The sequence below is a fragment of the Pan paniscus genome, chromosome 4 (genome assembly GCF_029289425.2).
Source record: "Pan paniscus chromosome 4, NHGRI_mPanPan1-v2.0_pri, whole genome shotgun sequence".
Lineage (NCBI taxonomy): Eukaryota > Metazoa > Chordata > Mammalia > Primates > Hominidae > Pan > Pan paniscus.
The window spans coordinates 71004973-71025793 of record NC_073253.2 but is presented as its reverse complement, the minus strand read 5'-3'; the positions used below and the strand labels follow the sequence as shown (position 1 = coordinate 71025793).

Sequence of the window (20821 nt, the reverse complement as noted above, 5' to 3'; positions counted from 1 at the left end):
AAGGAGGTGGCTACTCTAATGTACATAATTATCAAAACTCATGAAACTATACACTTAAAATCTTTGCATTTTATTTTATGAAATTATACCTCACTAAGTTGTTTTAAAAACAACAGTGGAAGGAAATGGAGACATTATCAATAAAGCCCAATCTTGCTATTATGCAGATGAGAAAACTAATTTAAAGATATCAAGTTATTTGTCCCAAAACATATGAATAATACTTGACAGCATTGGTACTAAAAACCTAGATCTCAGGTCTCCTTGTCCCTTTCAGTCCACCCTCTCAATTTTTAATGATAGAGACAGGACAGACAATATTTTGAGACGTGGAACTCAAGTCAGCCTAAGCAACTCAACAGTTAAATGTTTCCAGGGCCAGGGCTGATGGCTTACCTTTCCCGGGGAAAACTAGGGCAGTGAACTGTGTGATTCAATGCCATAGCTTGTCCTGATGAAAACTAAACTACAATTGACACCCACAGTTTTGCAAATGGATCTTTTGAGGGTCTCCTAACAGCTGTGGTTAACATATGATGATTATGTGGGAGTTTAAAATATTTTATTTCTTTTCAAAGGTATATCTTGCGGTATATGAATATCATACCAAACTGTCTGTGTTCTTAAAGCACATTGTTGTCATCATGATTTAACTTTAGGTGACAGTGGGTGATCCAGTCTTTAATAAAAATCTTAGCCTGTATGTTATAGGTCATATGAGCTCTTCATCTCCTGACTTGCACAAGAATTCTCAAATATGCTTTATTCAAAACATATTTGGATTTCTTTTCAGTTTTGCTAAAACTGGGAGGTATACCTTGGGATTTGGGGTAAGAAAGACATGTGATGTTCTTTGGGTCAATTTACTTCAAAGGTAGCTCTTAGCTCATTATCATCCAAATATGCAGTTGTTTCTTCTATCTTAAAGCAACAAAAAATTTCCCTTGGCCTCGCTTGCCTGACCAGCCACTACCCATTTCTTTGCCCTCACTAGAAGCAAAATTTATTCAGTTTTCTATACTGTATATTTTGAATTCTCCCCTTCCCTGTTTTTCTTAAATCTAAATTATTCATGCTTCTGACCTCACTACTCCAACAAAATGTCTCTTATCAAGGTCTCCAATGACTTTCATAATCCTAAAGCCTATGATCACTTCTTAGCCCTCATCTTCTTAGCCCTCATCTTCTTTGACATGTTAGCACAATTGACACAGTTCATCACTCTCTTCTTCTTAATAGAGATTATTTTCTTGTCTTCTAGGCCAGTGCTTCTCAAACTATAAAATGTGAACAAACCACCTAGAGAATCCTGTTAAAATGCAATACTGAGTCAGGTAAAATGCAATTCTGGAGCACAGTCTAAGATTCTAGCCTCCCAGCAATGCTGATGCTGCTGTTCCATAGACCACACTCTAAGTAGCAAAGTTCTTGGGCACTTTTTGGTTTCTTTTACTTGTTTTCTATTGAAATTCAGGAAGTTTGGTATTTGATTGTATTCTATTTTCTATGTACACTAACTCTGTTAGTGACCCCATGACTAAGTCAACAAGTCAATGTATAGCTCAATTCCAGGTCTTTTTCCCAAACTCCAGCCTCAAAACACCAACTCCTACTTGGCATTGTCAATTGGATGTCTAATAAACACCTCAAACTTAACCTAACTAAAATTTAATTACTGGTCTCCCTCTCCAAATCTGCTCTATCTGAAGCTTTCTCCATCAGCAACTCCATTTTTCAAGTTGCTCAGGCCAAAAACCTTGGACTTATGTTTGACTCTATAATTGTCCTATCTGAACTACCATCATGTCTCACCTGGATTCCTTCAGTAATTTTTAGCAAGACTCCTTGCTTTGGCTGTTAGCACCTATGATCTCTTCTTGACAAAATACCTTGAGTAATCATTTAAAATATAATAGGGAATGTCAATCTTCTATTAAAAACCCTCAAGTAGGCTGGGCGTGGTGGTTCACACCTGTAATCCCAGCACTTTGGGAGGCCGAGGCGGGCAGATCACCTGAGGTTGGTAGTTCGAGACCAGCCTGACAAACATGGAGAAACCCCATTTCTACTAAAAATACAAAATTAGCCAGGTGTGGTGGTGCATGCCTGTAATCCCAGCTACTCGGGAGGCTGAGGCAGGAGAATTGCTTTTACCTGGGAGGCAGAAGTTGCGGTGGGCCAAGATCACACCATTGTACTGCAGCCTGGGCAACAAGAGCAAAAATCTATCTCAAAATAAATAAATTAAATTAAATTAAATTAAATTAAAATTAAAAACCCTCAAGTGACCTCCCATGTCACTCAGAAAAAAAGCCACACTGAGTGGACTTTTAAGTTCTTCATGATCTGATTCAAGGTAACTTTTCTAACTTTTTATCCTTCTGATTCAATTTGACTAACTTTTATCACACCAGGTTTTTCCTACATTAGAGACTTCTCTAACAGTTCCTTCCGTCAGATAAATAATCTGAAATCTTACTCTTTGGCTATCTCCTCTCCTCCAAAGCTTTGGTTACTTCTCATCTCCATGAAGCTGAGCCTGAGCTTCCTTTTTAATCATGCCACCTACAGGCATCCCTGCTTGCCTTCATGTTACTCTAATTTTCCTTGTATCCCACAGAACTTAATACTTTCTAAATACCATATTACTTCTTTTTTGCTATTATATGTATTATTTTTGGCTGTCTCTTTCTGTGGAGTTTTCAACTCCACGAGGACACAAATTTTCATCAGATAGGTCACAATTAAATATTTGTTGAATGATTTAAAGAGTTTTCCACCTGTACACTTGAGTGGGTATGCATGTAAATAGAGAGGTAATGTACAGACCCATACAAAACAATTACATAGTTAGGCATCATATAAGTGCTAAGAGTGAATTATTATTGTTAATGTGGGAGAAGCTTGTCTAAATAAGTGACTGTGGTATCAGAAAAGGAAGAATGAGCATTTTACTGGCGTCATGCTGATTACAGAGAGTATATTTTATATTTATTCCAAGAGTGGTAGAACAAACTTCAAAATCTGGTTCAAATATTTTAAAAATCACATTTTCAAAGTCTCAAACGTATGATTACAAAATAATCAGACCAATTTTATGTGCATGTGTATAATTTCATAGCATCATTTCTTTAGAGACACAGTTTGTAGTTAATAAACTGTGATCATTCTAGGTAAGGCATTGCAATGAATTACCAGAATTCTTCAGTATAATTCTTCATTAAAATTCTGACGATCATATAAATTGAATGGTATATTACCACAATCTCAGTCAAAAAATGCTGTAAATTCTTAATACGCATTTTCTGCTCACTACCACCAAACATATTATTCATTTACCACTGCCAAAGATTCTATCAGACTTTTCTCCAGTTAGTATTCTTTCTGACGTGCTAGCTACATATTTGAGAATTTGATCCATGTTTCTTTTCCTTTTTATGATTTCTATTTGCTCAAAATACTTAAAATAAAGAGTCTGGGTAGTTTGGAACCTTTCCATTATATTCCTATATTAACTGTTTGGTCTTACCTTCTTTGAAGAATATGACAAAAATAGTTGGTAAGTTTCATTTTTGGAATATGAAAACCGAAAACTACCCTTGCCATGTAAAGAAATTGAGGAGGCTGTTTCCTCACAACATTGTTCAGCTTTATTTGTTTCAGTGGGTGTAAATTTTAGAGATATAGCTGCATTAAAATTTGATGTCTTCTCTTGGATGATACTTTTAAATGCTTCAATTTGTTCTTCGTAATGTTCAGTTCTGAGATTTTTCTCGCCTTTGGTCTAAAAGAGAATTAAAAAGTGTTGTTAAAAACAAGATACGAAACAAAAGGAAAAACAAGCAGAACAGAACCAAAGAGAAATCAAACAATTCTTTGAAAGGCAGTAGAACAAAGGAGTTAAGAGCAAAAGTGATGGAGTCAGATTCCTGGGGTTCAAATACAGACTCTGTCACTTTGAAGTGATTATGCAATAATCTCTGTGTGCTTAGTATGATTCTTAGTCTATAAAACAGGGATATTCATCATACCTAGCACAAAGGTTCTTATAAAAATTCAGTGAGATAATGCATACGAAGGACTTATAGTATAGCAAACTTTTTTTTCAACTTATTTTAAGTTCTGGGGTACATGTGCAGGATGTGCAGGTTTGCTACATAGGTAAACATGTGCTATGGTGGTTTGCTGCACAGATCAACCCATCACCTAGGTATAAAGTCCAGTATCCATTAGCTATTCCTCCTGATGCTCTGTCACCCCTACCCCCAACAGGCCCCAGTGAGTGTTTTTTCCCTAATGTGTCCATGTGTTCTGACCATTCAGCTCCCACTTACAAGTGAGAACATGAGGTGTTTGGTTTTCTGTTCCTATGTTAATTTGCTGATGATAATGGCTTCCAGCTCCATCCAAGTCCCTGCAAAGGACGTGATCTCGTTCCTTTTTATGGCTGCATAGTATTCCATGGTGTATATGTACCACATTTTCTTTATCCACTCTATCATTGATGGGCTTTTGGGTTGATTCCAAGTCTTTGTTATTGTGGATAGTGCTGCAATGAACATATGCATGCATGTATCTTTATAATAGAATGATTTCTATTCTTTTGGATATATACTCAGTATTGGGATTGCTGGATCAAATGGTATTTCTGCTTCTAGATCTTTGAAGAATTGGCACACTCTCTTCCACGATAGTTGAACCAATTTACACTCCCACCAACACTGTAAAAGCGTTCCTTTTCCTCTGTAACCTTGCCAACATCTGTTGTTTTTGACTTTTTAATAATTGTCATTCTGACTGGTTTGAGATGGTATCTCATTGTGGTTTTGATTTGCATTTCTCTAATGATCAGTGATGTTAAGCTTTTCTTCATATGTTTGTTGGCCACATGAATGTCTTCTTTTGAGAAGTGTCTGTTCATATCCTTTGCCCACTTTTTAATGGGGTCATTTGTTTTTTTCCTGTAAATTTGTTTAAGTTCCTCATAGACTCTGGATATTGGATCTTTGTCAGATGGATAGATTGCAAAAATTTTCACCTATTATATAGGTTGCCTGTTCACTCTGATGGTAGTTTCTTTTGCCGTGCAGAAGCTCTTTAGTTTAACTGGATCCCGTTTGTCAATTTTTGTTTTTATTGCAATTGCTTTGGCATTTTATGAAATCCTTGCCCATGCCTGTGTCCTGAATGGTATTGCCCAGATTTTCTTCTAGGATTTCTATAGCTTTTGGTTTTACATATAAGTCTTTAGTCCATCTTGAGTTAATTTTTGTATAACATGTAACAAAGGGGTCCAGTTTCAATTGTCTGCATATGGCTAGCCAGTTCTCCCAGCACTATTTATTAAATAGGGAATCCTTTTCCCATTGCTTGTTTTTGTCAGAGTTGTTGAAGATTAGATGGTTGTAGGTGTGCAGTCTTATTTCTGAGTTCTCTATTGTGTTCCATTGGTCTATGTGTCTGTTTTTGCACCAGTACCATGCTATTTTGATTACTGTAGCCTTGTACTATAGTTCGAAGTCAGGCAGTGTGATGCCTCCAGCTCTGTTCTTTTTGCTTAGAATTATCTTGGCTATATAGGCTCTTTTTTGTTTCCACATGAATTTTAAAATAGTTTTTTTTTCTAATTCCATGAACAATGTCAGTGGTAGTTTAATGGTAATAGCATTGAATCTATAAATTACTTTGGGCAGTATGGCCATTTTCACAATATTGATTCTTCCTGTCTGTGAGCATGAAATGTTTTTCCATTTGCTTATGTCCTCTCTGATTTCCTTGAGCAGTAGTTTGTAGTTCTTGAAGAGGTCCTTCACTTGCTTTGTTAGCTGTATTCCTAGGTATTTTATGGGTTTTTTTTTTTTTAGCAATCGTGAATGGGAGTTAATTTATGATTTGGTTCTCTGCTTGCCTGTTGTTGGTATATAGGAATGGTAGCAATTTTTGCCCATTAATTTTGCATCCTGAGACTTTGCTGAAGTAGCTTATAAGCTTAAGAAGCCTCTGGGCTGAGACAATGGGGTTTTCTAAATATAGGATCATGTCATCTGCAAACAAAGATAATTTGACTTTCTCTCTTCGTATTTGAATACCCTTTATTTCTTTCCCCTGCCTGATTACACTGGCCAGAATTTCCAATACTATGTTGAATAGGAGTCATCAGAGAGAGCATCCTTGTCTTGTGCTGGTTTTCAAGGAGAATGCTTCCAACTTTTGCCCATTCAGGGTGATATTGGCTGTGGGTTTTTCATATATAGCTCTTACTATTTTGAGGTATATTCCTTCAACACTAAGATTTCAATTAGAACTTTTTTTTTTTTTTTTTGCCAACTTGGCTATTGTCAGGTTGTTGTCAGTGAGAGACTTGTTAAATCAGTGGTTCAGTTCCCTTTTCAGAAATCTTCTGAATTAGGTATAACTCTTGTCTGGGAAGGGGACACCTGTATGTTCAGACAGTGTCATGGACTGGATTTAGTATTGAGTGGTTGTTCTGCATGAGAAACCTAAAGTTATTACTGTCTCATGAAAAGACTGAAATGTATATAGTTATCTTTAAAACAAGACATGTTGAAGAAACTGCCTAGCATAACAGGGAAAAGCAAACTATCCATTGCCACTTCCCTACTTAGATCTTTCTAATGTATTTCTAATGACTTTAATATAGTCTAAACTAGATTTATTTCTAGTCAATCTCTCCCTAACTGTGTGTCAGCCATCCAGCTGTTCCACAACCCATGCTGTTCTTACCATAAGTCCCTTTTATGCTGCTTTTACTTTCTAGAATGTTCTCTTACTCTTTCCCCCCAACCCTCCCATAGCACAGACATCACACACACTCCCTTTCACACATACACACAAAACATAGGCCTCAGGTTGATTAATTCCCACTCCTATTTCAAGTCTTACCTGAAACATCACTTCTTTAGGAAAGCCCCTCCTGATATAACAGACTAACAATTATTTTTGCTACAAGCTTTTATGGCTCCTCTTTTAAAACAAAATAAAATGAAAACCACTTCTTTTATAATTACTTATTAAATAAAACTTCAGCCTTTGACTCTAGTTACATCCCAGCACCCTATAGATATAGGGTCCAGGCTTAACCAGTGCCAGGCCAGCCTCCATGGCCTCAGGCCCGAGGCCAGTTTCACAGACAAAGTTTCCAGCCTCAACTCAGGCTTTAGACAGGCCCAGAATGAGGCTGGTCCCTGTAGCCCTAGACTCAGGATTTTACTTGCAGACTAAGACTCCAGCTATAACCCAATGCCAGGTCAGCACCCGTACACCTCAGCTTCAGGCCAGCTTCCATGACCTCAAGCACCAGGCCAGCACCTGAGACTCAGTCTCAAAGGCTGGTCACTACAGACTCAGGCTCCAGTTTCACCCAGTGCCAGAATGGCCACTGCAAATCCTAAAATCAGGTGCGAGACCAGGGATCCAGCCTCTAGGGCCATCCTAGTGCAAAGCCAGCCCTATTGGCCCCAGGCTCCAGGCCAACCTTCATGAATTCAGCCTCCAGGATGGTCCTTACAGCCTCAAGATCCAGTGGACCCACTGGACCCAGGATCCAGGCCCACTTCTGTAGACTCCAGTGCTAGGTTGACCTCTATGGATACAGGCACCAGGCTCATTCCAGCAGACCCAAGTTCCAGGCCTTCCCCAGTGAACCAAGGAACCAATCACGTCTACCCAAGGACTCCAGCATCAAGCCTGCTTGTGGACCATGCCAGATGACTTGCCCAGAATCTCTGGACACACTGATTAATGAAGGGTTATCCCTGCTGAAGTTAGTCTTTAAGGAATGGAATAAATGCTTACTTCTTCAAAGGCATAGATATGCATGGTCACAAAGATCACACATAATCAGGGAAACATGGCATCACCAAAGGAACAAAATAAAGCACTGGTAACTGACCCTAAAGAAGTGGAAATTTACAAACTGCCTTATAATGAATTCAAAATAATCAGCTTAAAGAAGCTCAGTGAGCTACATGAGAATACAGACAGAAGACTAGATGAAATCAGGAAAAAAATACATGAACAAAATAAGAAGTTCAATAGAGAGAAAGAAAGCATAAAAAAACACAAACAACCAAATTTAGGGAGCTAAACAACATAATTAGGGAGTTAAAGAACAGAGCTGAAAAATTTCATAGTGAGATTCAATAGCAGATTCTATCACACAGAAGAAAGAATCATGAGCTCAAAGACAGTTCATTTGAAATTACCAATCAGAAAAACAAAAAATAAAAAAGAAATAGTGAAGAAGTCCTGTGGGAACCATGGGGCACCATCAAGTGAACCAGTATATGTATTATGGTGCCCCAGAAGGAAGAGAGAAACACAAAAGTGTAGAAAGCTTATTTAAAGAAATAATGACAGCAAGTTTCCCCGAAGTGGAGAAAAAAAAGGAGCACCCAGGTCCATGAATCCCAAAGAACCCCAAATAGACTATATATGAAGAGATCTTCACTTAGACATATTATAATCAAACTCAAAAGTCATACAATAAGGAGAATTTTGAAAACAAGAGAAGAACAACTCGTCACATATGAGGGAGCTCACATAAAATTACTAGCAGATTTTTCAGCAAAAGCCTTGAATCCAGGAGAGAGTGAGATGATATATTCAAGAGTACTGAAAGAAAATTAAACTGCCAATCAAGAATAGTATACTTGGCAATTCTGACCTTCATAAATGATGAAGGAATAAAAAATTTCCCAGAGACACAAAAGCTGTGGAAGTTCATTACCTCTAGACCTTCCTATAAGAAATGCTAAAGGGAGTTCTTCAAGTTGAAAGAAAAGAATGATAATTCATAACATAAAAAATTTATGAAATTATAAAATTCACTGGTAAAATTAAGTACATAGTCAAATTCAGAATACTCTGAATACCATATTGATGATGTACAAATCAAGTATATCTGTAGTATGAAAATTAAAAGACCACACTATTAGAAATAATAATAGCTATAATAGTTAAGGAATACACAATATAAAAAGATGTTAATTGTGACATCAAAAACAAAATGTGGGGAGGAAAAGTGTAGAAGTTTTAAAAATGTGATTGAATTTATGTTGCTAACAGTTTAAAATAGCCTGTTATAACTATAGATATTTTATGTAAGCTGCATGATAACTCATGAAAACCACAAAGCAAACACCTATAATAGACACAGAAAACATAAAAGCAAAGAATTAAAGCATATCAGTACAGAAAATTATCTAATCACAAAGGAAGATAGCAAGAGAGAAAGAAATAACCAGAAAGAACATACAAAACAACCAGAAAACAATGAAAAAAATGGCAGTGGTAAGTCCTTACCTACCGATAATTATCTTAAATGTACTCAATCAAGAGACGCAGAGTAGCTAAATGGATTAAAAAGCAGGTCCCAACTATTATATATGCTGCCTATGAGACTCACTTCACCTTTAAGTGCCAAAATAGAGCAGGGATAGCTAAACATACCAGATAAAATTTTGACTTGTTAAAAACTGCAAGAAGGGACAAAGAAAATCACTATATAATAATGAAGGGGTCAATTTTGCCAGAGGATATTTAAATTTCTAGATACCCAACATCAGAGCACCTAAATGTATAAAGTAAATGTTAATAGATCTGAAAGGAGAGACAAACTGTAATAAAATAGTAGGGGACTTCTCAATACTCCACGTTCAGCAATAGACAGGTCATCTGGAGAGAAAATTATTAAGGAAACATTGGAACTGAACTACTCTTTAGTCCAAATGGACCTAACAAATATACACAGAACATTCCATCCAAAGTAACATAATACATGTTTTTATCAAGCACACATGGAACATTCTCATGGACAGATCGTATATTAGGCCATAAAACAAGTCTTAAACATTTTAAGAATATTAAAATAATATTAAGGATCTCTTTTGATCACAATGGTATGAAGCTGGAAATCAATAACAGGAGAAATTTTGGGAAATTCACAAATATGGAAAAATTAACATGTTCCTGAACAGTAAACAAGTCAATGAAGAGATTAAAAGTTTAAAAATATCTTAAAATAAATAAAAATGAAAACATTCCAAAACTTATGGGATGCAGCAGAAGCAGTTCTAACAGAAAAGTTTATAGTAATAAATGCTTACATCAAAAAAGAATTTCTCAAATAATCTATTGTTACATCTTAAGGAACTAAAAACTGAAGGGCAAACTAAGCTTACTAAACTAAAGTCAATTGAAGTAAGAGAATAATAAAGATCAGAGCAGAAATAAATAAAATAGGTAGTAGAAAAACAACAGAAAAGGCCAACAAAACCAAGAGTTTGTTTTTTAAAAAAGAAACAAAATGAACAAACCTTTAGCTAGGCTAACTCAGGAAGAAATGAGAAAACTCAAATAAAATCAGAAATGAAAGAGGAGACATTACTGTTGGCTCTTCATATCTGCAGGTTTTGCATCCGTGGATTCAACCATCATTGGATCAAAAATGTAGTTGGGCCTGCAATGGTTGCATCTGTACTGAACATGTACAAACTATTTCCCTTGTCATTATCTTCTAAACATTACAGTATAACAACTATTTAAATAGCACTTACATCACTTAGGTATTCTAAGTAATCTAGAGACGATTTAAATTATACTGGAGGCTGAGCATAGGGTATATGCAAATACCACACCATGTTATATGAGCATCTAAGGATTTAGGTATTTGTGAGTGGTCCTGGGACCAATTCCTCATAGATACTGAGGGACAGCTGTACAACTGATACCACAGAAATATAAATAAACATAAGATATTACTATGAAAAATTATGCACAAAGAAATTGAATAACCTAGAAGAGATGGATACATTCCTAGAAACATACAATCTATCAAGACTGAATTATGAAGAAATAGAAAATGCAGACCAATAATGATTAAAAAGATTGAATCAGTACTACAAAAAGTCTCCCATGAAAGAAAAGCCCAGAATCTGAAGGCATCAGTGATGAAGTCTACCAGATATTTAAAGAAGAACTAATCGTAGACTTTCTTAAAATATTCCAAAGAATTGAAGAAGAGGGAATATTTCCAAATTCATTTTATAAGACCAGCATTACCCTGATATCAAAGCCAGACAAGAACACTGCAAGAAAAGAAAATTACAAGCCAATATCCCTGATGAACATACATGTATATATATCTTCAATAAAATATAAACAAACTGAATTCAGAAATATATTAAAATGATCATACACAATGATCAAGTGAGATTTATATCTAGGATGCAAAGATAGTTTAACATATGCAAATCAATAATTGTGATACACCACATTAATGGAGTGAAGGATAAAAATTATATGATCATCTCAATAGATGTAGAAAAAGCAGTCAATAAAATTCAACGTCATTTAAAGATTAGAAAAACTCTCAACAGATTAGGTATAGAAGGAATGTATCTCGACATAATAAAGGCCATATACAACAAGCCCACATTGACCACTATACTCAGTGGTTAAAACTGAAACTTTTTATCAGACGTCAGGAACAAGACAAGGATGCCCATTGTATTTCTGTTCAAAATAGTACTAGAAGTCTTAGAGCAATTACGCAAAAGAAAGAGATAAAAGGCATTTAACTCAGAAAGGAAGAAGTAAAATTGTCTGCAGATGATATTCTTTTATGTAAAAAACCCTAAAGATGCCACCAAAAAACAAAACAAGACAAAAAATGTTAGAAATAACAAATTCAGTAAAGTTGCAGGATACAAAATCAACATGCAAAAGTCCGTTGCATTTCTACTCACTAGCTACAAACCACCTAAAAAAGAAAGTTTTAAAAATACCATTTACTACAGAATTAAAAAGAAGAAAACACTTAGGAATAAATTTAACCAAGTAGGTGAAAGAGCTGTATGATGAAATTCATAAAACATTGATGAAAGAAATTGAAAATATACAAATCAATGGAAAGATATCCAATATTCATGGATTGGAAGAATTAATATTGTTAAAATAGCAATACTGCCCAATATGATCTGCAAACTCAATGCAATCCCTATCATAATTTTATGTCATTTTCCACAGAAACAAAAAGAACAATCCTAAATTTTGTATGGAACCACAGAAAATCTCGAATGGCCAAAGCAATCTTGAGAAAAAAGAACAATACTGGTGGCACCATGCTTTCTGATAGAGGGGGTGTAATTTGTAGGCACCTGCACTTGTGTGTGAAATGACTAGAAAGGAAATGGCATAAGGCAATTATCAACTCAGCAGCGTAGAGGGCCACTTTCAGATATAACAGATTGTTGGTCAGGGTATCAATTAGGATGTTGTTGAATGGCTCAAGAAAAAGTAGCTTTTCTCACTATGCCAGGATGGTAGTGGCGAGTACAGCCTGAAACTCTGAGGATGGAGTCATCCCAGAAAGCATAGGAATGAAAGCTGAATTGGGAAATGGAAAAATCCATCCATGCAAAAAGAAGTCTAGGCTCAATGTTAAGCATTCAGAAATAGACCAATACTTGTAACCATCATAGAGAGAAAAGCAAAAGTCTTGGACAAGAGACCAAGGGGCAAGATTACAGAAAGCAGAAAAACACAAAGATGGAAGCAAGTTTCTTTATGAGTACTGAATAAACAGATGTTGGAGAAGCTAGATTCAGAGAGAGAAGATCAAGGGGCTTGCATGTTCTAGGAGGCCAGACATATTATAAGGGTCAGTTGAAGTTACCCTGTTTAAGAATTTGTTCATATAATACTCCTTGAAAAGAAATAAACATTGCTTATGGCACTAAAAATGGAAGAGATAGACACGATCAAGAAATATTTCAGAGTTCAAGTTGTGGAGGTTTGGAGAGCAGTTGTAAATAGAGAGTAAGTAGAGAAAACTGTTGAAGATGTCATTAAAATTTTATTTGTACAAATGGATAATAAAACCATAAACCACATATTAGTTATTATTATCAAAGCCATCTCTCACTAATTGAGAGAAGAAACCTATGAACAACAGATTCATTGTAACCTCTTGAGGCACCCCTCTGCCAGAACCATCTAGCCAAGCTACTGTCACATTCTTAACCCTTTAGCCATTAAGTTTTGGGGTAATTTGACAGTAAAGGATAACAAGTACAATCCATCTCTATTATCTATAGAATATTTTTTCTGTGCCTAAATCTTAAACGTTTGTGTGCTCTAGGACTTCAGTCTCTATGTTCTTCTCTTCTCCCTCATTGTACACTTCTTTGGTAATCTCAGGCACCCTCAAGAATGCAATGATCGCCAGGCGCGGTTGCTCACGCCTGTAATCCTAGCACTTTGGGAGGCCGAGGCAGGCGGATCATGATGTCAGGAGTTAGAGACCAGCCTGACCAACATGGTGAAATCCCGTCTCTACTAAAATACAAAAATTAGCTGAGCACGGTGGCGCACGCCTCAAATCCCAGCTACTCAGGAGGCTGAGGCAGGAGAATCGTTTAAACCCTGGAGGCAGTGATTGCAGTGAGCTGAGATTGCGCCACTGCACTCCAGCCTGGGCAACAGAGTGAGACTCCATCTCAAAAAAAAAAAAAAAAAAAAAGATGCAATGATCATGTGTATGTTAATTAACACCTAGATCTCTTTTTACAATTTAGATCATTCTCTCCATTTTGATTCAAGTAATCTCCTTGTTGTAGGATAACTCCATCTAATTTCATATAGACCCTCAAACTCAAAATTACCAGCATTCGAATCATTATCTTCTTAGAACCCACTCCTTCTTTGGTAGATTTCCTGCACATCCAACTTCCCACATCTCTTTTGATGGCCTATAATTCACTGGTTGTGTGTGTGGGGTTTTTTTTCTTTCCATTTTTATAGGGTCCATCTATAGAAAGTTGAGTTTGTGATAGGCACTATTCTAATCACTTCACAGTTATTAACACATTTAATCTTTCTGAAACCCTGTGAAGTGTATACTATTATCATACGATTTTATCATGGAAATTGAGATCCAGGAAATGTAACTAAGTTGCCTAAATTCACATAGATGGTAAGTGGAGGAAGTTACCAAAATTTAAACCCAGAGAATCTTAATTCAGAACCTTGTGATTGATCATATGATATACTGTCTCCAATTTATTAATAATTTCTTAATTCTTAAATATGCTGGATTTTATCTCTTCTTCTTCATCTTTACTATTACAGACCCAGATTAGCCTTTTGTCATCTGCTTCTTGGACCATAAAATAGCCTCCTTCTGTTCTCATTACCTCTGGTCTTGTTCCCTTAAAATTTAATTCCACAAAACACAAAGTTCTAAAATGAAACTCTCAGGGTTTTGCTCTCCGGAGTGGCTCCCTCATTATGCTCAGGACTATGCTCAGTGTATTTATTATGGCACATGAGTGCCTTCATGATTTAACCCCTGCCTATGACTTCAACCCTGAATGCATGAGTTTATTTGTAGAACAGAGTCCCTTTCAAGATAGCAGTTTCTATAAGGAAAGACTACATATTTTCCACTTGAGAAACATCAACATAGGACAAATAACCAGGTATATAATAAGCTTTATCTGCTGCTAGATTTTCTAAATGGGCTTAAGTTGTCAGTAGAAAGAATAGTTGGAATGTGTATTAAGCCTCTGCTTGCAATTTTGCTGTCAACTTTAATGGCAATTCCAATTAAATATTTGCTTTTTGCCATCATTAGAAATATTAACTTGCAGTGTTAATATGCTGGCATGAATTTTTTATTCATTCAATAGGCATTTATTTAGCATAGTATACAATATTAGTTTTTCAGTATTCTGTGGTAAATAAAAGACTGAGATAGCAACCAAAAAGCAAGTATTATACAGCAAAATATATACCAAAATAGAGAAAAAATCAAAGCATATTGCATTTATTGTAGGAGAAGCATTTTAGAAGATGGAGGATTCAGAGGAGAAAGCTGAGGGTGGAGTGGCAATCAAAAATCCGATCAGGGATGACTTTGTACTCCTTGCCAAGGAGATTGACTACTACACTGCAGGCTATAGATAGACACTCACCAAATTTAAGCTTCAAGGAGAATGATCAGATTTATTATTTTTACACTGAAATGTGGGGAATGAATTGAAGTTGAGAAAAGCTAGAGGCTGTAAACTAAGAACACTATTTTGAGTCATTCCTACATGAGAAGTGATGGGAGCTTAAGGCAGTGGCAGTGGGAATGGGGAATAAGAAACAGATTTAAAGGAGATTATAATAATAGAACTTGAAGATTGATTGGATATTGTGGGTTTTGAGGGAAATGAGTCTGTAAAGAATGTCTTAAGGAGGGATTTCAGGTTTTGAGTTTGATGACTAGGTTGATATTATTTCCACTTACCAAGACAGAGAATTCAAGAGCAAGAAGCAGGAAATTGGGAGTAAGATTGGTTATCAGCTGTAGGTATGTTGACTCTGTGACAATGGCAGACAACTGGATATACAAGCATCTAGTTCAGAGAGAGATGTGGGCTGGAAATATAAGATTTGTATGCAATCAGAATAGAGTGAAAACTGAAGCCATAGGAGAAGAGGAAAAGGAAATCACTCAAGAAGAATATATAGAGAGAAATCAGTGAAGCAATGTAGGAATTCTGGAAAGAGTTCAATACTATTTAAGGATTCTCCAAAAGGGAGCTCAAAATAAGCTGGAGATAGACTTGAAGGGGGTTGAAAAATGCATAGACACAAGATAACAGAGAGTGGGGAATAAATGCAATGCACATATGTTGAGATAGCAAGTGTAGACAACATGGGTATATAGAGATGGCAGAGGTTTCTTCATTTGTTTCTTTATAGATGAGACCCTTGAAAAAGATTTATATATGAAGGCCAGAGTGGAAGGAAAAAGAAGGAAAGGTTGAGTGGAGGCTTAGCAGAATGTCTAGCAATGTACTTGGAGTGGGATCCAGGCTAGGGAAGAGAAAGAATAACTTCCTACTGAGAGAATAGAAGGATGTAAAGAGGGACTGGGTAGCAAAGTAAGTACATAGAATAACTTTGAAGAAACAACTGGGAAAGCTCCTGCCTATGACTTGGGTATTCTCTGTCAAGTTGGAGCTAATGTCATCTGCTGAACCCAGGATCAAAATGGTGAGTAAGAGTAAGAGGCTTGAGGGTGTTGCTGAACGATTGAGCCTGCTCCTGTGAAGAACGAGAATGAGGAAAGCCTGAGAAGGTGTTACGGACCTACTGAACAATGTGGAGGACTCAGTTGAAATTATAATGCTAGCCGTTTTTGTGTGAGCATAATATTCTCTTTAGTGTTCAGCAGTGTAGGTTTACAAGTAGGGCAGAAAACAATAAGGTTCATGCCAAATCAGAGTTTTTCTGGATTGTAGGAGGAATGGAAACAAGGACATTGCTAATATTGGCAAATGTAGTCAAAATGGATCTAGCTTGGATGAACAAAATAATTTAAAGTAGGAAGAGCAAGATATACCAGGAGAACAAAAGATTCCAAAAAGACTGAAGGTCTAGATGAGGCCAAGAAGAGGTTTGTGGGCATAAATGAGGGTGAGAGCTGAGAGGTTAGACAACTGTGATAAGACGAGAGGGTTTAAAGTTGGATTTTCAAATTTCAGAGACAGCAAAGTTCTGGTAAAGACAAAGCCAAGGGTTAGGTGGCTAGAAATGAGAGTGGCTATAGTGAAATGGTATAGGAAGTTATGAGGCAACAAGAAATACTTGGCAGTCCACATGATATTGAAGTCACCCAGGATTTTGGCAGGATTGGGGCGAAAACTATGCTTATAATCTGTGTGCATTTTGCAAATTTTTGTTCATCTCCCAAATCTTACATTTTCATGGAGACTCAGATTTAAGAAGAATTATAATGAACACCTGAAACCTGATTTAGGCTTACAAATTGTTATTCAACAACAAAAGTGAAGAAACAACCAAAGAAAAGTAAGTAGAAAAGGACCTAAGTTATAAACGCAATCATCACTCCCCCCTCCCCTTTTTACTCCTACAGTTGTTCTTGGTCATTACTGCTAATTTATAAAGTGGTCAGTAAATCTTGACCTGCTATGTGACCACTAATTATGTACCTAGCTTTGGCTAAGTCTTTAACTAATTATACTCTAAAATGAATAATAGCTAATATTTACTGAGGGCTTGCTATATGCCAGTGACTTTCTGAGTGTTTCACATATTTAGACCCATTTATCTCCATGAGGTAGGCATTATTATTTCTATTTTATAGATAAAGAAACTGAGGCACAATGATGATAAGTAATTTGCCTGAGATTTTACAGCACTAAGGGGCAGAGGTGGGATTTCAACCTAAGCAGAGTGGCTCTAGAACCACAGCCCATTAGAGACAAAAGACCCTAAATGAGAGAGTATGAATGGATGAGAATAAGATGTCATTATTTAGGTGCATTCCCATGTTATGATGGACCAGTATAATTCTGTCAAAAATGAAAGCCAATAAATTATTGCCAATAAGTAACTAAGGCAAGAGTTAAAAAATTATTTCATCCAACAAAAACTGGTGAGTATTATATGGAGTTGGTATTGGTAATAAGCTATAAAGAAGTATAATATGTATAATTTGCCTTCAGGTACTACTGATACACATGAGAAAGTAAATGACATATTTCATTAAGTAGTAGGAATTAAAGAAAAAAATCATCTCTAAGGAGTTAAAGTAGATATTTCCCCTCATATAAGTTTGTGTTCTTTTATGTATAATAATAATGAGTTTGGCTACTTATTTTCCAAGACCATAACAGATTTGAATAAGGGGATTATCAGCAGTGGGAGCAGCAACGGAGTGATGTGGAGGCCTTAGCCAACCCCTATTCAACTCCCACTGCCCCAGTTGGCACCAAATAAATATTCAAGTCCACAATTCCTATCTTCTTTCTAATAAGCTTGACATCAAACTCTTTTGGGGGTATTAATCTCACCTGAACTAGTAAAAGGTATCTATAGTCTTCATTTTTCCCACCATATATGAACATAGATTAGTTTTGCTACAGAAATATTGATGTGTTAGATTATGTGATGCTGCTCCAAACTCCATTGTGATTTATACCACACCACATCACCTTTCTAAAATACCAAAACATTCTGAAATGCTGAAACACATCTGTTTCCAGGGTTATGGATAAGGGAAAGCAGTGCTTCCTTTCCAAACGTGGCTTCAAGATCAGTCCTGGGCAGCCCCTAGCCGTCACTATTCTATGTCGTACAAGTTATTACCCCTCTGGAGAAGCTAAGAGCTGATCACAGTGGTGAAGACAGGAAAACCGTAAAATGCAGACTAAACTCCAAACAAACTAAATCAACACAACAATAACCCTTCTCCCATCAGCAATGACCAAGGTGACCATGTTTGGTATTTTCTATTTAAGAAAGGAGAATGTATGTAATACTTTTTAAAAATAATTGTCATCTTTCCATCACAAAAATCTGTGCTTAAAGAAGTTTAACCTGGCATTATGGGGGAAAACCAACAGCCCAAAAGATTTCCTCAGATTTTTTGGCAACTGACTTATATTCTGACTTATAGGTATAAGAAACATGACCACATGTGAAAAAAAACATGCCAGTCAAATGGTCAAGATATGACAGTCTTTAGCATTCATGAGAAAACATGATTGCTTCTGGCTGCAATATGTAGAGACTGATTTATGATATTTTCAGAAAGTAATGCTTATTTAAAAGCATACACATTTTTCAAACTGTTGGGACTGATAACAATAAGAGCCCTGTAATAACTGTATAAGGCAGACCTTATGGCTCTTCTTTACCAATGGGACCACTTTAAGAAACAGACTCTTGTAGCTCCTGGGTCAGAGCAAGCTTATTATTATTCTTCATTATATTTTGCTTGGAACAAAGAAAGAATTTCTAAAGGTGATAAATATTAATCCTTTTAATGGTGGAGGGCTATAGTCTGTCATTGTTCTAGAGAATTAGGTGACTTTAAGAAAGATAGCTAAGTTTGGAATAGTGTTGTGTAGAGTAAAAATCATTTTTATAAATCATTTTCAAGAGGTAGAGGAGTTTAAGGTTAGTGAAAATAGCCACTCACATTAGTCAAGCAGGCTCTTCATAGGCGGATTCTGAAGGAAAACCAACGCAAAGATGAGTTTTCATCAGGAGGCTAGCAAACAATAACAGCAAAACTCAGGTAGCACGTAAGCAGTGTTATCACTACTTAAATCAGCACTGATTTAATTTTTAGTTATGTTAGATCCTGAGATAATTCTTTTTATGGAGTCTAGGTATTTGCCACATCTTTATCACTAGGTGCATGTTACTGAGGATTGAGAAGACACAATTGTATGTTTCTAAAGAGATCCAAAGTACATCGCCTCTTCTTTAAGTCTTGTGTTCATGTGAAATTATTATTCTACTGAGGTTTTCACATTGTTTGGTACTAAACTTATTTAAGCAATTTTTCAGCCAAAAGTTGAACAATGTGTTTTCCTCCGAGGAGACTTACTTCATAGACCAAAGAAGCCACGTTCCAAGGTCTTCGGTAGTATGTCAGAGTGTTTCCATCCCGATCCCGGTTACAGAGTCCATTGTAGAACTCATTGTCAAAAGGTGTGCTTAGGGGATCCATCCCTAAAATGTTGATCCTGAGAATGAACAGAGTAGTATCAGAAGTGGAAATACCACAACATAATGCAAGGCAGCCCTCTGTAGCTGGAAAAAGTGAGACAGCTTCAGTGCATGTCACCGTCACCCAATATGTGTGTGCTATAATCAGGAACAGAAGCAAGAGCCTGTTCACCTTGGCTCAGTGTCTCTGGCAGAAAGCATACCTTAGGAGAGGCTTATGAACTCTTTTAGGCAACTAAGGCACTGTTTAGAGTGCAATGAAAGAAATGCAATAAGTAAGGCACATGGGACCATCTGGTTCCTGGAGTTTTAACTTCACTGCTGTAACTCTTACCTAACCTCCCTTAGTGAACCAATAACTGATGCTGTAATACCAACTATTTAAATTATTTGAGAACAGAGCATCTCAGGGGGCCAATATAACATATGCATGTAATTTTTCATCTATGAATCAACATTGGGGCTTTCTCTCACTCACCCCATTCTCTTTAAACTTAAGCCTTTTCCTCCAGCTGTCTCATTGCTTGTCAAGAACCTCATTCCCTCCAGGCTTATATTATTCCCGTTATGCTCTCCAAGATGAACACAAAAATTTTAGCATCCTGGCAAGGCATTCTCAAAAGTTCTATTTTTTCCCATAGCAAAATATTTTTATTTGGCAAGCTTTCATTCATAAATATAAATCTTATTTAGCTTTTAAAAAAGTTAAATTTTACTTGTAGGCTTAGAAACAATATATGAACTAGAAGCAGTTATTTCCTTGTGAAATATACCTCTGTTCATTGGAGGAACACAGTCATTGCTGTCTAGGCTGTATCTGGAATAAACGGCCCCAAGCCAGGGAGGCCAATAGGTTTGAGGATCAAATCTATAACTTACCTTGGTACAAAAACAAAAACACAAACTCTTCCATTGCCCTAGGCCACATTCCTAACTCCAATGAACTGGATTACAAATCTGGATGTTGGTTTTAAGACCAATTTGTCAAAGAGTGGGTAGTTTACTGTAAACCCATGGCTTATGCAAGAGAAATAATTGAAAGGGTTTCCTACTGGTAGTGGGTTAGTTAAAAACAACATCTTTATACAAATAGCACATTTTACATAAACTTTGAATCTACGAAGTTCCAAAGTGAATCTAAAGTGGTTCAACTTTAATGGAAGGCAAGTTAAGAAACTGACGCATGAATATCTTCCTCAAGGCTGACATATAGATAAAATTGACCACCTCCCACTGCCTGTCCCACCAAAATACCTTTCATGAA

The 20821-nt window shown here is 36.4% G+C and overlaps 1 protein-coding gene across 1 annotated transcript in view; it reads right to left on the bottom strand.

Moving 5' to 3' along the window:
- C9 (complement C9) overlaps window positions 1–20821 on the bottom strand; it is an 83400-nt gene that overhangs the window by 29185 nt on the left and 33394 nt on the right. The window contains exons 5-6 of the mRNA XM_003810967.6: window positions 19436–19574; window positions 3530–3784 (exon numbers count right to left, since the gene is read on the bottom strand). Coding sequence (XP_003811015.1) covers window positions 3530–3784; window positions 19436–19574 — 394 coding nt within the window. The remainder of the gene's footprint in view (window positions 1–3529; window positions 3785–19435; window positions 19575–20821) is intronic.